General features: G+C 50.5%; 1 protein-coding gene across 4 annotated transcripts in view; it reads right to left on the bottom strand.

Annotated features, from left to right (window-relative positions):
• Positions 1-15,148, bottom strand: part of mllt10 (MLLT10 histone lysine methyltransferase DOT1L cofactor) — a 29,007-nt gene extending 13,859 nt beyond the window's left edge. For all 4 annotated transcript variants that reach the window (XM_084702919.1, XM_084702920.1, XM_084702921.1 and 1 more), the window contains exons 1-9: positions 14,784-15,148; positions 13,396-13,475; positions 12,256-12,310; positions 9,926-10,035; positions 9,722-9,825; positions 9,513-9,606; positions 2,824-2,916; positions 2,170-2,476; positions 590-1,198 (exon numbers count right to left, since the gene is read on the bottom strand). In XM_084702919.1, the coding sequence (XP_084559045.1) occupies positions 590-1,198; positions 2,170-2,476; positions 2,824-2,916; positions 9,513-9,606; positions 9,722-9,825; positions 9,926-10,035; positions 12,256-12,310; positions 13,396-13,475; positions 14,784-14,946 (1,615 nt within the window). In that variant the 5' untranslated portion in view covers positions 14,947-15,148. The remainder of the gene's footprint in view (positions 1-589; positions 1,199-2,169; positions 2,477-2,823; positions 2,917-9,512; positions 9,607-9,721; positions 9,826-9,925; positions 10,036-12,255; positions 12,311-13,395; positions 13,476-14,783) is intronic.
• Between the last annotated feature and the right edge of the window lie 1,642 nt (positions 15,149-16,790).

Raw genomic sequence — 16,790 nt, 5'->3', positions numbered from 1 at the left:
AAGAGAGAGGAAGAGGAGAGACAAAGAGAGAGAGGAAGAGGAGAGACAAAGAGAGAGGAAGAGGAGAGACAAAGAGAGAGGAAGAGAGACAAAGAGAGAGAGGAAGAGGAGAGACAAAGAGAGAGGAAGAGGAGAGACAAAGAGAGAGAGGAAGAGGAGAGACAAAGAGAGAGGAAGAGGAGAGACAAAGAGAGAGGAAGAGAGACAAAGAGAGAGAGGAAGAGGAGAGACAAAGAGAGAGGAAGAGGAGAGACAAAGAGAGAGAGGAAGAGGAGAGACAAAGAGAGAGGAAGAGGAGAGACAAAGAGAGAGGAAGAGAGACAAAGAGAGAGAGGAAGAGGAGAGACAAAGAGAGAGAGGAAGAGGAGAGACAAAGAGAGAGAGGAAGAGGAGAGACAAAGAGAGAGAGGGAGAGGAGAGAAAGAGAAAGAGGAAGAGGAAGAGGAGAGAGAGGTAACACACATTACCCTCCACTGAAGGCAACTCGAAAGCACACAAACGGTTGCCAAGCAACAGATCACAGATGAAAAGAGACAGCGACCACTTCAGCACATGTATGAATGAGTGTGTGTGTGTGTGTGTGTTCTACCTGGGCCGCTGGGAGTGATGCTGTGACTCTGCAGAGCTCCGTTCCTGAGCAGGGAGGATTTCTGCCCCCCCGCGGGGCCCCCTCCCCCAGGCCCCCCGCCCCCGGGGCCCCCCCTGCCCGACAGGGCTGATCCGGAGGTGGGCGGAGCAGGCGAGGCGGAGGGGGGCGGGGCCAGCGGGGCAGTGGGTTGAGGCTCCGCCCCCTCCTGGGTCTTCCCGCTGTAACACGGCCCGTAGCGGTTCCTCCAGTTGCCCCTCCTCTTCTTCCCTTTCAGCCCCTCCTCCCCGCCCCCCCCACCCACCGGGGCAGCAGAGGAGGAGGGCAGGGGGCGCTTGTACCCTGCCAGAAGGGCGCCGGGGGCGGAGAGGGGCGTGTCTCCGGAGGAGACGGAGGTCTCGTAAAGCTTCCCTCCCACGGGGGCGGGGCTAGGGAGGGAGAGGAGAGAACCAAAGGATGCGTGGGTGGGCTTGCTGTCGGAGGCCACGCCCCCCTCCTTCACCAGGACGCGGCTGAAGGGGGGCGGGGAGAAGGTGTCCCCGGGGCGCAAGGACGAATCAGAGAAGGCCAGGAAGTCTGAGGAGGTGGTTTTGGTGCTGCTGGTCAACAGACCTGGGGGGAGGGAGAGAGAGAGAGAGAGAGAGAGAGAGAGAGAGAGAGACAGAGAGAGAGACAGAGAGACAGAGAGAGAGAGACAGAGAGAGAGAGAGAGAGACAGAGAGAGAGACAGAGAGAGCGAGAGAGAGAGAGAGAGACAGAGAGAGAGACAGAGAGAGCGAGAGAGAGAGAGAGAGAGAGAGAGAGAGAGAGAGAGAGAGGGAGAGGGAGAGGGAGAGGGAGAGGGAGAGGGAGAGGGAGAGAGAGAGAGAGAGAGAGAGAGAGAGAGAGAGAGAGAGAGAGAGAGAGAGAGAGAGAGAGAGAGAGAGAGAGAGAGAGAGAGAGAGAGAGGAGAGAGAGGGAGAGAGAGAGAGAGAGAGAGAGAGAGAGAGAGAGAGAGAGAGAGAGAGGGAGAGAGAGAGGGAGAGAGAGAGGGAGAGAGAGAGAGAGAGAGAGAGAGAGAGAGAGAGAGACAGAGACAGAGACAGAGAGGAGTGAGCAGCAGAGATAACTCTGGCTAAGGAGCCAGACACAGCAGCACTCCTTGAAGAGTCAGACATCCTGGCAGCCCAAGTCACAGATACCTGACACACACACACACCCTGCACAGTGTGCGTGTATTTGTGCTCTTTCCCAGGTTCTTCAGCCGATGCTGTCATCACCACCCCACCAAGACTGCGGGAGGTCAGATGGCTGAGCGGTTAGGGGATCGGGCTATTAATCAGATGGTTGCCAGTTCAATTGCCGGCCATGCCAAATGACGTTGTATCCTTGTGGAAGGCACTTCACCCTACTTGCCTCAGGGGAATGTCCCTGTACTCACTGTAAGTGCCTTTGGATAAGAGCGTCTGCTAAATGACTAAATATAAAGACGAGACACCATCTGTGGACAGCATCCACACACACACACACACACACACACACACACACACACACACACACACACACACACACTCTCTCTCTCTCTCTCTCTCTCTCTCTCTCACCTTGATGAAACGGCCCCGTGGAAGAAGAGGAGGCGGCAGTGGAGGAGGTTGCCATGGTGACCACTGTGGAGGGGAGGGGCTTCCCCGGGGGGAGGGGCTTGCGGGCCCGCTGGCCGGCCAGATGGTTCTTCTTCTTGGCCTCGGGGACCGGGGGGGCGGGGGGGCCGTCCTTGGGGCCCCCGGGGTGGGGGGCCACTTCCTGGAAGTTGGCAGTGGTGAAACGGGCGGCGGCGCTGTCGTCCAATCGCTTCTGAGAGGAGGCGGGCACTGTGACCGGCCCTCCTGCACTGCTGCTGGGGGTGAAACTCTGGAGGGAGGAGAGGGGGGGGAGTAGGGGCAGGGAGGAGGAGGAGAGGGAGGGTGAGGGAGAGATAAAGAGTGGTAAGAGGAAGATGGCAGGAGAGATGAGAGAAAGGGAGTAGAAGAAAGGGGGAGGGAGGAGAAGGATGAGGGTGGAGGGAGGGATGAGGAGGGATGAGGGAGGGTAGAGCATGAGAGAGGTCAGCACTCAGGCTGTAACTCTTTACAGTACTTAAGTCAATGTTCTACTAGAGGTGGAGGAGGATAGAGACGGGAGGAGGGAGAGAGGGAGGGGGAGAGAGGGGAGGAGGTGGGGCAGAGGAAGACAAAGGAGGGGAGGAGGAGTGCCCTCACCTTGTCTGCGGAGGCAATGGAGGTGATGAGAGAGGTGCCCAGCTCCAGACTCTTCCTGTGTTTGGGTTTGTGCCTGTCCCTCTCTTTATGCTTCTGTACAGGGAGGAGGGGGAGGGAGGGGGGAGCGAGAGAGGGAGGGGGAGAGAGGGAGGGGGGGGGGGGAGAGAGGGAGGGGGGGAGAGAGGAGGGGGGAGCGAGAGAGGGAGGGGGGGGAGCGAGAGAGGGAGGGGGGAGAGAGGGAGGGGGGGGGGGAGAGAGGGAGGGGGGGGGGAGAGAGGAGGGGGGAGCGAGAGAGGGAGGGGGGGGGGGAGAGAGGAGGGGGGAGCGAGAGAGGGAGGGGGGGGGGAGAGAGGGGGGGGGGGGGAGAGAGGAGGGGGGAGAGAGGGAGAGAGGAGGGGGGAGAGAGGAGATGAAAGGGATGAGTTTGACCAAAAGACAATATTTCTGTACCTCCTGCCAAAATAAGAAGTGGAAGACAAGAAAATGTTTGAAAGACTGAAACAACTGAAAGATTAAATACTTAGGATGAAGAGAGAACAAGAGAGAGAGGAGAGAGAGTCCTCATCCATCTCAAACAGTCTCTCACTAAACTGGCACACCGAGATACCACAGTAGCACAGAGCACGACATCGGGAATTCAGAGTGTGTGTGAGGGTGAGAAGGTGTCGAACAAGTGTGTATGTCTGAGAGTGTGTGTGTGTGTGTGTGTACGTATGTGTGTCTGTCTTGATCCAATCAGGTCCCTGGTCTTGGAGAACACAGCTTCATTTGCACCCTGGTTCCAGCACCTTGTCACCCTGAGGGGCGTCAGGGCACAGACACATTTACACCTCTCTCTCTCACACACACACACCCTCCTTCTCGACACCCCCTCACACACCTTAGGGTGAAGCTGTGAAAATATGCAGCGCTCCTGAGAGCATGAGAGCCCCCCCCCCCCCGAGCTGGATGATGATTGGGCGGGTGCCGGTGGCTGTTTAGCCACTTCCTGTGAGGGAATAACCACAACATCCCAGTAGCCAATCAGGAGACGCTGGCTAAGTCAAGCTTCCTGTCTCAGCTTCTCCACACCACCATTCCTTAGTGAAGGTGTTGATGGACAGTGGCTAGGCTGAGAGGGTCGGGTAACACGCACACACACACACACACACACACACACACACGCACACACACACACATGCACGCACACCCCAAAGAGAACACTCCCAAACTTTTTCAGGTAAAAACCCACTGTCCAACCAGTTGCCACAACAACCTCTCTCTTTTACACATGAGTAAAAGAAACCTCTCTCTTTTACACACTGTTTAAAACTATAAAAATATGGTATCTGGTGGGTGAATAAACCTCTTAGCTGCACTGGCTTTTGGAGAGCAGAGGAGGGAAAGAGGAAGAGGGTGAGAGGGGACAGAGGGAGAGAAGAGGGGACAGAGGGAGAGGAGAGGGAAAGACTAGGCCTTAGACTAAAGCCTGCTGCCCAGGTCAGGGGACATGGGGAGCAAAAAACGAAGGAAAGAGAGAGAGAGAGGAGGGGGGAGGTGGGGGAAAATAATCCTCCCTATCCCGGCAGGAACTCCCCTGGGCAGCATCCTGCAGGCTCTCTGACCAGGAAAGTGTGTGTGTGTGTGTGTGTTGGTGTGTGTGTGTAGGCTAGTTCTAAGCGGCTGGTTGGTGTTTTCATCCCGTTGCTGTTTGGCTGCAGGGTTGAACATTAGCTAGGTATCCATCTAGGCTTCTTAACCTCTCTCTCTCTCGTACACACACACACACACACACACATCTGAGTCTTCTGACCTCTGACTCTGGAATGCAGAGGAGAGGGAGTGTGTGTGTGGAGGGGGGATGGGCTCGTTGGGTAATGCAAATCAGGCAGCACTAACAAAAGGCAAGACAGAGAGGGAAACCTTGGCATACCACACACACACCTACACACGTACGCATGCACACACACTCACCAGGAGAAGATTTAGGTTTACTGACAGGAGGACTGATGAACATACCAAAAATGTACCAAAAATAAATCACATGTAGTGGCTAAACAACAACGTACAGAGAGAAGAAAAGAAAATATAATAATAAATAAAATTTAAAAATTGGAATGTGAAGAGAAGAGGATTTAGAACTAGCACAATATCCAATCAGAGCACAAGCGCATCATCCAATGAGGGAGGTGGAATTAGGGGGAAGACCAATCGGGTGACGGAAACAAACAACAGATACAAGCTTCTGAGAGAAGGAGGGAGGGGAGGGGGGAGAGAAGAAGGAGGGAGGGGGGAGAGAAGGAGGGAGGGGGGAGAGAAGAAGGAGGGAGGAGAGGGGGGAGAGAAGGAGGAGGGAGGATAGAAGAAGGAGGGAGGAGGGGGGGGAGAGAAGGAGGGAGGAGAGAAGAAGGAGGAGAGGGATGAGGAGTACAAGGCCAGGATACTCCAGACTCTTGTTTGGGCACCAAACATCCCCCCCTAACCCTAACCCAGTCTTCTATTTCCCCGTCTGTGGTGAAAGCACAGATCTCCAAGTCTCAGGCAGAGGGCTGGCCATCTGCTTAGACCAGAGAGAGAGCGAGAGCGAGAGCGAGAAAAGAGAGGAGAGGGATGAGGAGTACAAGGCCAGGGGTGGGGAACGTCCGGCCCGCCATGGCAATGCAGGAACCATATTATTGGGTGCATCATTGGTTGGCAGCAGTATGTGGAAGAGGACCGTGGAGGCGCGCAGCATTGTGTACCAATGTACCAAAAGATTTTGCTCGCATTAACTGTGGAATTCCTTTCTAGCAAATCAAACCCAGAATACGTTGTTGGTTTGGGCTAAGCCCCGAATGTTTACAACGCCTGGCTCCACGCCTGATTTACTCGGATCGATAAGCAGTCTCAAAAATGGTAGCAATATAAAAAATAATACGATCCCTTTCCGTAATCATGATACCCCCCCAGAAATGTTCACTGCCCCCCCAGTCAAAGCAGGCTGCATCCGTGCCAGCTAACATCACAAAACTCACCAAAGACAAGAAGTTCCAGCCATCTCATTAGGGGTGAGTTAATTAAATGTTTGACCAAATATAGCAGGCACATTTTGAAGTTGATCATTCTATACGGCCCTCGAATGATTTTATAAATATCCAAATGGCCCTTTGCAGGTTCCCCAGCCCTGGCTCAGAGCATCCCCAGCACGTCCACGTGTGGGGCAGCCAGCCAGGGAGAAGGCTGCATGAGGAGAGCTGCTAACCAGGTCGGAGGGGAACAGAGGAGAGGACTGATGGCTGGTCAGATAAACCACACGCTCTTTCTGCTGTCGACAGACGACCACAGCGGCGCTGGTGAGAGGGAGATGCTGCTGTCGTTGCACTGTGTCTGGTAGTTGACATGTGGGTCTTCTGCACTGTGTCTGGGAAATGCAGAGTCTTCCTGGACTCTGACCAGCACATCTGCACATACTGTGTGTGTGTGCATGTGTGAATGTACTGTATATGTATGTGTGTGTATGTATATATTTCTGTGCTCTTAAGTGCGCGTGTGACAGAATACGTGTGTGTGAGAATACGTGTGTGCGAATACATCTGTGTGTGTGTGTGTGTGTGGACACAGTGATGAGGGTCAGACAGCCTTGCCTGGGTGTGCTCGGGGGTCTATCCAGACCATGAAGGACGATTTATAGTTCTACGACTCCGTTACGGACAGATGCACGCACGGAGTCGGACGGATTGGTTGAATTTATACTACTCCGACAGCGCTACGTGCTGGAAGCAATTCACCGCCATAACAGTAGGTGGCGCTACACTGGGATGCTCGCTAGGTTATCAAAAAGTCGGAGCAAATGTACAAATTAGCCGTTTCATCAATAAAATAAGCACATTTTCAGCAACTACACTGCCCATTTCTCGTCAAATTTTAATTCAGATGCTGATTTACATGTACTGTTTAGCTGAAATATGAATTGTAAAAACTTACAACAATGGCGGTCAAAGGATTCTGTTCTCTTGTTGGTCACGGCAACCCCGCCTCCACCCCTGACGCAAGCAATTTTTAATACAGACCAATCCCAGCCAAGGGGTATCCGTAAAATGACGGACTGACGGACGGATTGTCAGGAAAATCAGGAGGTGCACGTAGAGATCTGCGAGAGGCTCGGAGAGGGAGTTCCTTGACGGAGAAGGCGTTCCCAGTGTGCGTGTCCGTAAAAACACAAAAGTATAAATTGGCCTTGAGACGAAAACCCCCCTTAAGCTCTGAGCCCTACTAGTTTGTCCCCCGCTTCTGCGCTAAAAGAGAGGAACTCCAGGTTACACAACAGGAGACAGAGACGGACAGACGAAAGGCAGCGGCAAAACATAAAGATGTTTTTCTTTCTTTCAAAAGAGATGTTGTGGATAAGCTTGGGTGTTGTGTTCCTGGTTGACACACTGAGTCATGGTTGCAGGTGTGTGTGAAGGTGTGCGTTTGTTTTGGCATCAGAAGCTGCTCTACAGGTAACATGCATTCAAGCTAAGCAGGGACAGCTCCACAAACTAACTGGACAAAGAAATAGGTTGGTGAGCTGATCAACAAAAACAAGTAAATAAAATATTTGTATACAATTCCCAGATTTCCCATTTTTCAGGGCTGTATCAGGGCTGCTTCCTGTATCAGGGCTGCTTCCTGTATCAGGGCTGCTTCCTGTATCAGGGCTGCTTCCTGCAGCGCAGAGTGGCCTCCCGCGGTCCAGTTCCACCTGACGCAGGACCTGTGGTCATAAGCTGCGATGAAGGCCAATAAGGCCAGGAAACACAGACCGTTCCTCGACACACTTTTGATCTTTCTAGGGTTGGATGATCAAACAATCCAGGAACGACCAGACTACCAGGAGGGAACAGACTACCAGTAGAGACCAGACTACCAAGAGCGACCAGACTACCAGGAGAGACCAGACTACCAGGAGAGACCAGACTACCAGGAGAAACCAGACTACCAGGAGAGACCAGAGTACCAGGAGAGACCAGAGTACCAGGAGAGACCAGACTACCAAAAGAGACCAGACTACCAAAAGAGACCAGTCTACCAGGAGAGACCAGACTACCAGGAGGGAACAGACTACCAGGAGAGACCAGACTACCAGGAGAGACCAGACTACCAGGAGAAACCAGACTACCAGGAGAGACCAGAGTACCAGGAGAGACCAGAGTACCAGGAGAGACCAGACTACCAAAAGAGACCAGACTACCAAAAGAGACCAGTCTACCAGGAGAGACCAGACTACCAGGAGGGAACAGACTGCCAGGAGGGAACAGACTGCCAGGAGGGAACAGAGTACCAGGAGAGACCAGAGTACCAGGAGAGACCAGAGTTACAGGGGAGACCAGACTACCAGGAGAGACCAGACTACCAAAAGAGACCAGACTACCAGGAGGGAACAGAGTACCAGGAGAGACCAGAGTACCAGGAGAGACCAGAGTTACAGGGGAGACCAGACTACCAGGAGAGACCAGACTACCAAAAGAGACCAGACTACCAAAAGAGACCAGTCTACCAGGAGAGACCAGACTACCAGGAGGGAACAGACTACCAGGAGAGACCAGAGTACCAGGAGAGACCAGAGTACCAGGAGAGACCAGACTACCAGGAGAGACCAGACTACCAAAAGAGACCAGTCTACCAGGAGCGACCAGACTACCAGGAGCGACCAGACTACCACTTCAAGACAAGAACACCCTGGTTCTATCTTAGGACACCAAAGGAACCTCTACTAATGTACTAACCCCCCCCCCTCCCAGTCCCAGACAGGAAGTCTCTCTGCCCTTGTCCGGTTCAGTGCTCCAGTGTCAGCGCTGAGCTCAGGGGCCCTAGGGGCCCCTCCCCGGCCGCTGTAACCCAAACCCCTGCACCCCGCCTGGGCTTAACACACAGGCAGCAGGGGGGCAACGGGGGAGGGGCCAGCGTGCCGGACAGAGGCTCTGCTGATTGCCAAAGAGATTAGAGATCAGAGGGGAGGAGGGGTGACGGCAGGGGGGAGGGGGTGATGAGAGGGGGAGAGGGAGGGAGGAGAGAGAAAGAGAGACCGAAAAGGGGGAAGAGAGGTGGAAGAGAGGGGGGGGGGGTGGAGAGCAGGAAGATTGTGTGATGGCTCTTCTTTCAGCTGTAAGGATCAAGTCATTCAGGAGATGAAAGGTAAAGATGTTCCCCCTGTGAAATGGGGGAGGGGGAGAGACAGAGCGAGAGAGAAGGAATGACAGAGGGGAAGAGGGAGAGAGCAAGAGGGTGACAGAGAGAGGGGGGAGAGAGCTAAAGAAAGAGAAACAGAGAATCTGTTTTCTGATGTAATCCTAGTCTCACCTTGGACACACACACGTTAACTGAGCCAGAAGATGCAGATCTCAGACACACACACGTTAACTGAGCCAGAAGATGCAGATCTCATGTGGAACATCAGACACTCGCCACAGCAACACTCAATGACATCATCAGTGTTCATATCAGACCGCAAACCCTAACACCAGTTGAGTGGCATTTTCAGACCCACACAAGAGGCCCAGGGTTGGGGTTCAGAGGTCAACCCAGGGTCCAGAGGTCAACCCAAGGTTCAGAGGTTGGAGAGGGTGTTGTCTCCTGTAGTAGCTACCATCATTCAGACACTTAAGTGTATACATGTTTGTATGACTACCGTAGCCATGTTTGGGATCTAAACAGTGGGTAGGACTGGTGTGTGTGTGTGTGTGACGCACCAGTTTGCTGTAGTGGTATTTGCAGTATCCACAGTACTTCACATTGTCTGCATCCGATCCTTGCTCCTCACACAGCAACCCAGCAAACTGGGCACTGCAGGACAGAGAGAGAGACAGCTTAGTTTACCGACAGTGCCGTCTGCGGGCAAAGACACCGTCTTGTCAACATAAGCTACTAATAAAGTTGGGAGGGATTGACTGGGTCTCACCATGTGACGTGGAAGGCCTGTCGGCAGCCATGTTTATTACAGGTCATACAGGCACCCGAGGCTGCTTTGCTCTCTCTACCCTGGTCTTCACAGATGTAGCACGTCTACACACACACACACACACAAAGAATAAAAGAGACATTAAAACATACAGGCAAAGAGCATGTGGTGTGTGTGTGTGGTGTGTGTGGTGTGTGTAGATACCTTGTTGTAGCGTTCGTGGGGTACAGACTGGAGCACAATGGGTTCCATAGTGGACACGTTGGCAAACTCCACCTCCGGAATATAGAGAGCACACACCACATGGGCCCAGCCTAAACACACACACACACTTTAAAATCTGAGTACACACACCACTAAAGGTTTAATATTTGATAATGCAGATGAGTGCATACACACAAGCATGTGGGGAGGGAGGGAGGGAGGGAGGGAGGGAGGGAGGGAGGGAGGGAGGGAGGGAGGGAGGGAGGGAGGGAGGGAGGGAGGGAGGGAGGGAGGGAGGGAGGGAGGGAGGGAGGGAGGGAGGGAGGGAGGGAGGGAGGGAGGGAGGGAGGGAGGGAGGGAGGGAGGGAGGGAGGGAGGGAGGGAGGGAGGGAGGGAGGGAGGGAGGGGTTTGAGGTGAAAAAGAGGTCAGATGGTGATGGAAGCTTCTTCACGTTGGGGTGTCTGTTATTCTCATCGCAGGAACAAAAACAGGCTTAAACTTACAGTTGACCCTCTGACCTGTCTTTGACCCTGCAGGGGGGGCAGGAGGCGGGGAAACCAGGGGAGGGTGTGAAAGGGGGATGTTGTTGTTTTGAAGTCCCTCCAAGAATTTGGCAAGGGCTAATAAAACAGGGCTATAAAACCAGGGTTGATTCCACAAGGGGCTACACACACTCACACACTCTCTCACATACACACCTCCTTGGTGTTCGATACATTATACAACCCCACATAAATGCTACAGGCGAGAACAAGCAGGGTGTCGATAAAAACATGAGCACATAACTCTGTCTGTACATGATCTAATCTACACACACGCACACACACACACTCCAACTGCTGCTACTGTGTGACCCTTATACACATGTATCTGTTTGTTCTGCCTTGGTGAGAGATGAGAAGTAACAAAGTACAAATACTTTTTCTGGTATTAGTACTATTTCTTTTTCTGACAACTTTTCACTACTTAAATTTACACAAATATCTGTACTTTCTACTTCTTACATTTTCAAGCCAGTGTCATTGCTTTAGTTTTAATCAGATGTGATGGCAAAATGTTTACTCTCCTTTCACTGTTTGTGCAAGAAAGGTTGAGTTAAGAATAAAATAATTACTAGACACGTTTTTGTGTCAATGTTGTTTTTTTGGAAAGTTTGAAAAAAATAAGAAAAAACGTTTCCAAAGAAAACAAGACACTGTGTCGTGTGTGGAATAGAGTTAAGATTATAATTAATCTTAACTCTAAGATTAGAAGAAGGGGGGGGGGGGGAGAATGTGGGAAGGAAAGAGAGACAGAAGGAAGGAGGTAGAGAGAGTGTGTCTCTCTCTCACACACAGCATGTTAACAGTCTCCACTGTGACCTCCAGATGAACCTAAAGGATCCCCAACACACACACATGACCCAACCTCACACAGAGCCCTGGCCCCAACACACACACATGACCCAACCTCACACAGAGCCCTGGCCCCAACACACACACATGACCCAACCTCACACAGAGCCCTGGCCCCAACACACACACATGACCCAACCTCACACAGAGCCCTGGCCCCAACACACACACATGACCCAACCTCACACAGAGCCCTGGCCCCAACACACACACATGACCCAACCTCACACAGAGCCCTGGCCCCAACACACACACATGACCCAACCTCACACAGAGCCCTGGCCCCAACACACACACATGACCCAACCTCACACAGAGCCCTGGCCCCAACACACACACATGACCCAACCTCACACAGAGCCCTGGCCCCAACACACACACATGACCCAACCTCACACAGAGCCCTGGCCCCAACACACACACATGACCCAACCTCACACAGAGCCCTGGCCCCAACACACACACATGACCCAACCTCACACAGAGCCCTGGCCCCAACACACACACATGACCCAACCTCACACAGAGCCCTGGCCCCAACACACACACATGACCCAACCTCACACAGAGCCCTGGCCCCAACACACACACATGACCCAACCTCACACAGAGCCCTGGCCCCAACACACACACATGACCCAACCTCACACAGAGCCCTGGCCCCAACACACACACATGACCCAACCTCACACAGAGCCCTGGCCCCAACACACACACACGAGCTCGAGAGGAGAGGATGAGCAGTAAACACACACACACACACACACACACACACACACACAGAGAAGCTCACTGTGTAGGTATTCCAAAACCACCCAATAACTAAGAATCACCACAGATTCAACCTGTGTGTGTATACATGCATGTGTCTGTGTGTAAGTATGTATACTTGTGTGTGTGTGTGTGTGTGTGTCAGAGACAGGAAGTCTTCTTACCGCCGTTGTCTGTCCTCTTCAGGGCGCCATCTTTGTGGGGACACAGCTCACACCTCTAGAGAGACCAGCAGAGAGATCAGCTAGGCTTATATCTCTATAGAGCGAGATCAGCTAGGCTTGTATCTCTGAGAGAGATCAGCTAGGCTTGTATCTCTACGGAGAGACATCAGCTAAGCTTGTATCTCTACAGAGAGAGATCAGCTAGGCTTGTATCTCTATTGAGAGAGATCAGCTAGGCTTGTATCTCTATTGAGAGAGATCAGCTAGGCTTGTATCTCTGAAAGAAATCAGCTAGGCTTGTATCTCTGAGATAAATCAGCTAGGCTTGTATCTCTATGGAGAGAGATCAGCTAGGCTTGTATCTCTACAGAGAGAGATCAACGAGGGTTGTATCTCTACAGAGAGAGATCAGCTAGGCACTCCCCCAACTGTCTTCACTATCACTCTGTTAGGGCTGCTTCCCTTTCTACTCTGTGTGTGTGTGTGTGTGTGTGTGTGTGTGTGTGTGTGAGAGTTGGGTTTAAATTGAATTATATTATTGTTGCTTGCTTTCCTACAGGTACACTTGTACTTTTGAGGTTCATGTTGTTTAATTGTAATTCGTTTAACAACATGCTCTTATGTTTCTTCCCATTGGCACTTATTTGCTTTTCATAATGTGTGCTTCATGTTTTGGCTACCCACAATGTTTTAGGGTCTCTCTCTTTGTTCATGACTTTTAAAAGCATCTGCTAAATGAATACATGTAAATGCATGAGGCCTATGCTAGGCAAGGCTGTATGCTAGTGCACGAGACCAATGCTCTCGTGCACGAGGCCATTGCATGGTTTACAACTTCACAGGTCAGTTTCCAGATCAGAGATATGACTGAAGACCCTGTAGACAGGTAGGTGAGCTACACAGCAGGTAACACAGGTGAGTGAAGGGCAGCAGGGAAACCTATCCTCAGCAGAGTGGAGTTCCAACAGCAGGGTTAGTTAGAGCGCTTCACTGCAGATGGAGAGGCGGCTAGTTCAAACCCCCACCTGATACACGAGTACATTCTAAGGCGTTGCTGATGTTTGGGTGGTCAGAGTCACACGAGTACATTCTAAGGTTACTAAGGTTACATAGTACATGTCAGAGTCCAGGTTAACTCACCACTCTGGCTGCCCGTTCTTGAGACTCACACTTCCTGCAGAACCACGGTCCTGTGGGCACCTGCACGATGCCGTAGCAAGCTGGGGGAGGAGGGAGGGACCGGGGTCAGTCACACACACCGCTTATTACACTCACACATTAAGTAACTGTGACACTAATAAACACTTCGGAGCACAAATAACTCAAACATGCGCACATACGTCAACCTCAAGCAAACACAAGCTACTTAACCAGAGGAAGGGAGGAATTTACACATAGCCTACAACGTGCTCAGATCATCTGCGATCTCTCTACATCATCCACCAACAGCCCAAATACACGGGAATGTTATTCAATACGGTTTATAAACTACAGTTGATAGTAAAGTATGATACAGGTGACAGTTGGGGGGGGGGGGGGGGGTGTCTTGTTCAACTGACTGATAACCTTGCTACTGTACTACAAATCGTGTTAATGTACAAATCTTCTGCCACCTCCTTGAATAAGTGGCTGTTCTTGCGATATAAACAAGATTGACAGTGACACAATAACAGTACACGTTTCCTGAAGAAATGTTGCAGCAGCAGGATAAAGCGGTAACTATACCACGTGGTACTGTTGACAGAAAACAAGTTTGCATGTTTAGATGAAGGTTGGCTACTTTGCTACCTATTCCAGTATATAGTGCTAACAGTTAATATTCGGTAATATGATAGTAAGCTTCGTAAAAATCGATGCTAATTACAGTTTGACGCTAAAGTTCAACGTAGCCTACACAAGCCATCTGGCGACTGGTGTTTATTTTCTAATTTAACTGCTAGAGCTAGCAACTGCTGCTAGCCACTGCTGGCTAGGCCACAAGATATGGTACATTCTCCATCAAAATACCTAACATAGCTTACGACGGACGCGTCAGTCATATACAAAATGTGTTACTCATCAAGATAGCCTAGCTCCTACAACTAGGCTAGCTCACGGACGCAACGGAGAATTGTTGCACGTCATGAACTCAAGCCTGGTCTCTTCTCTCTTAAGAAACTTTGCAGCAAATACACTGAACCTTTCTGCTTCTGACAGGCGGCGAGAGTATGCAGCTAGCTTGCTGACCCGGGCCCTGACATAAATGTGACCGCAACTGAAATGACCCAGGCTCGCAAGGTTGTAGTAATGTTGCTTAAATATGTTCAGCCATAAACTAGCAAGCTAACCAACAAGGTAGCTAACGTCAACGTAAAAGCAGCAGTAACCTAGATAGCTAGCCTAGTAGTGGTGCTAGCTCGTAAGTGACAAGGATAACACAGCTATCGGGGTTAGCATTAGCTATCATAGCCCGTTGTGGAACACCAAAGGGGCAATATGAAACTAGCTAGGTATCTAGGCTATAAGTTGTCATCTTAGGGGGTGCATACCTTGGTGAACAGCAACATTGCAACCATGACCATCGCAGTAGACGAGTGGGTTCTCTGCCCAGCCTCTCTCGTCTGAGCATACACAGCAACCTCCAATCATCTCCTTCATATTATTCACCAAGATATCGTCGTCCGCTGCCAGACACCTCTCGCCGGAGACCATCTACGGAGAAAGCGAACATGCAACTGCTCTGAAGATGGCCCAAAACCTAAGTAGAATATTCTAATCTTTCCCCCGCGACACTGCTTTAAGTCCCTGTTGGGCGAAGGATCATGTTTTAGTCGTGTTTACATTCCTTCTCGGTAGCGTTTTTTTCTCAGCACAATGTCCACTTCATGGCGCGATCCAGAAGAGGCGACCTCGTCGTCGGAAAGCGGAAGTGCGTAGCACGTAAGGTTCCTGTGTACGTGCCTGACAGCGCTGCGGCGATAGGTTGTGATTGGTTCGTGAAAAAAGTTGGGCCATTTTGGTTCCACATGGCGATGCTTTGTAAACTTTGTAGCACTTTGAGGTTCCGAATCATAACAAGGAACTTTGTAACAAATCGTTGATGTGAGTATTTTCAGAATAATGGCGTGCAACACGGAACACCAATGCACAGTGAGAGATAAAATAATAGCCTGAGGTTCAAGACGAATATGATATTGATACAGTGGTATTAAATAGGCTACATTTAATTGTTTGTAGAACATTATAGAAGAAATATAGACCTATGAGCGCGCGCACTACGTGTATATGTGATAGTGTGTGGAGCGAGGTCAGAAAGTGACACAGCAACAGAAGGAAATATAGATTAGTTTATAAATATTACTATTATAACTGTGGGCCTGCGCATGGCATTGGGTTTCTCCCACTGAAGAATCAGTCTATTTTAATCTGCGATTCAGAACAACACGAAACATCTTAAAGAGACGTATTGTAGGCTTATTATTTCTCTATACGCAAAATTGTTTTAATTTTCCTATATGTTGTAGCCTAATATCATAAGGATGCTACTGCACGTTCATGGTTACTCTTGAACAGCAGCAGCGTGCATCGCCTATTCCTCTGAGCGCGCCTGCAAGCTCTTGGTTTCCAGAGAAACATAATGACTTGCCAATAATGCGTGAGAGCACACGAGCGTCCTCCGTGTAATATGGTGAGGGAGAGGTCCCTGGGAGTGCCTGGCCATTGTTTGCTTTAATTTCAAATTGCTCAAACGCTCCAGTCGACGCTCTACAAAAAGAGGGGAAAAGGGAAAGGGAGCACAAAAAAAAGAAAAGGGGAAAAAAAGTGAATTGTGTGGCAGGGGAGAACCTATTAGAGCACGAGAGAACAAAGGCGAGCAAAGGCGGGGCAGCTGTTGAAGGGGCCGTAGCTACTGAAACACTGAAATAGCAAATGATTTTTTACAACTTGCACTTGATTAAGTCTAAGTTTACCCGTAGCCTACATGTGCGGTCGGTTGTTGGAGACAAGACAGTCTAGTGTGGGGGTGGTGGGGGGCAAAATGACATTAACGCTGCCTCCCATCATTATCGTTTATAAACTAATTAGAGCCATTTTACGGGATTTCATAAGGAAAGCTCACATTTTGTTCACAGGCTTACAGTCTGTCTGCAGTTGGAGAAATAGTTGAATTGGGTTATTTTAGACATGCACAAATCTATAGCCTAACAACGTGGCATTACAACCGTCACGTATAGTCTAAACAGGTTTACGAAAAAAAGCACCGTCCACACTCGTGTAAAAATTTCTAATATCGAACAGTGATTTTCTTGCATGATTAAAAGCCCTCTCAAAGTGCAAAGGGGCGAATCGGTTTGGTGGTCCTTGGTTTCCTTTCCTGAATTATCAGTGATAACATGTTATTGTCTGTTATTTAACTTTGTCGAATTCTTACAAAAATCTGGAACCTTAATGGTTTCACTTTTCAGAAGTCGGAGGCTGCACTTTCAAAAACACAATTCCAGAATAGGCTAGGTTAAAGTCTAATCTGAGGAAAGGCAGTAAAGTATCTAAGGATT

This window comes from Hypomesus nipponensis, chromosome 8, assembly GCF_054491055.1.
Source record: "Hypomesus nipponensis isolate SF chromosome 8, ASM5449105v1, whole genome shotgun sequence".
NCBI classification, from domain to species: domain Eukaryota; kingdom Metazoa; phylum Chordata; class Actinopteri; order Osmeriformes; family Osmeridae; genus Hypomesus; species Hypomesus nipponensis.
This window is presented reverse-complemented; position numbering and strand designations above follow the sequence as displayed.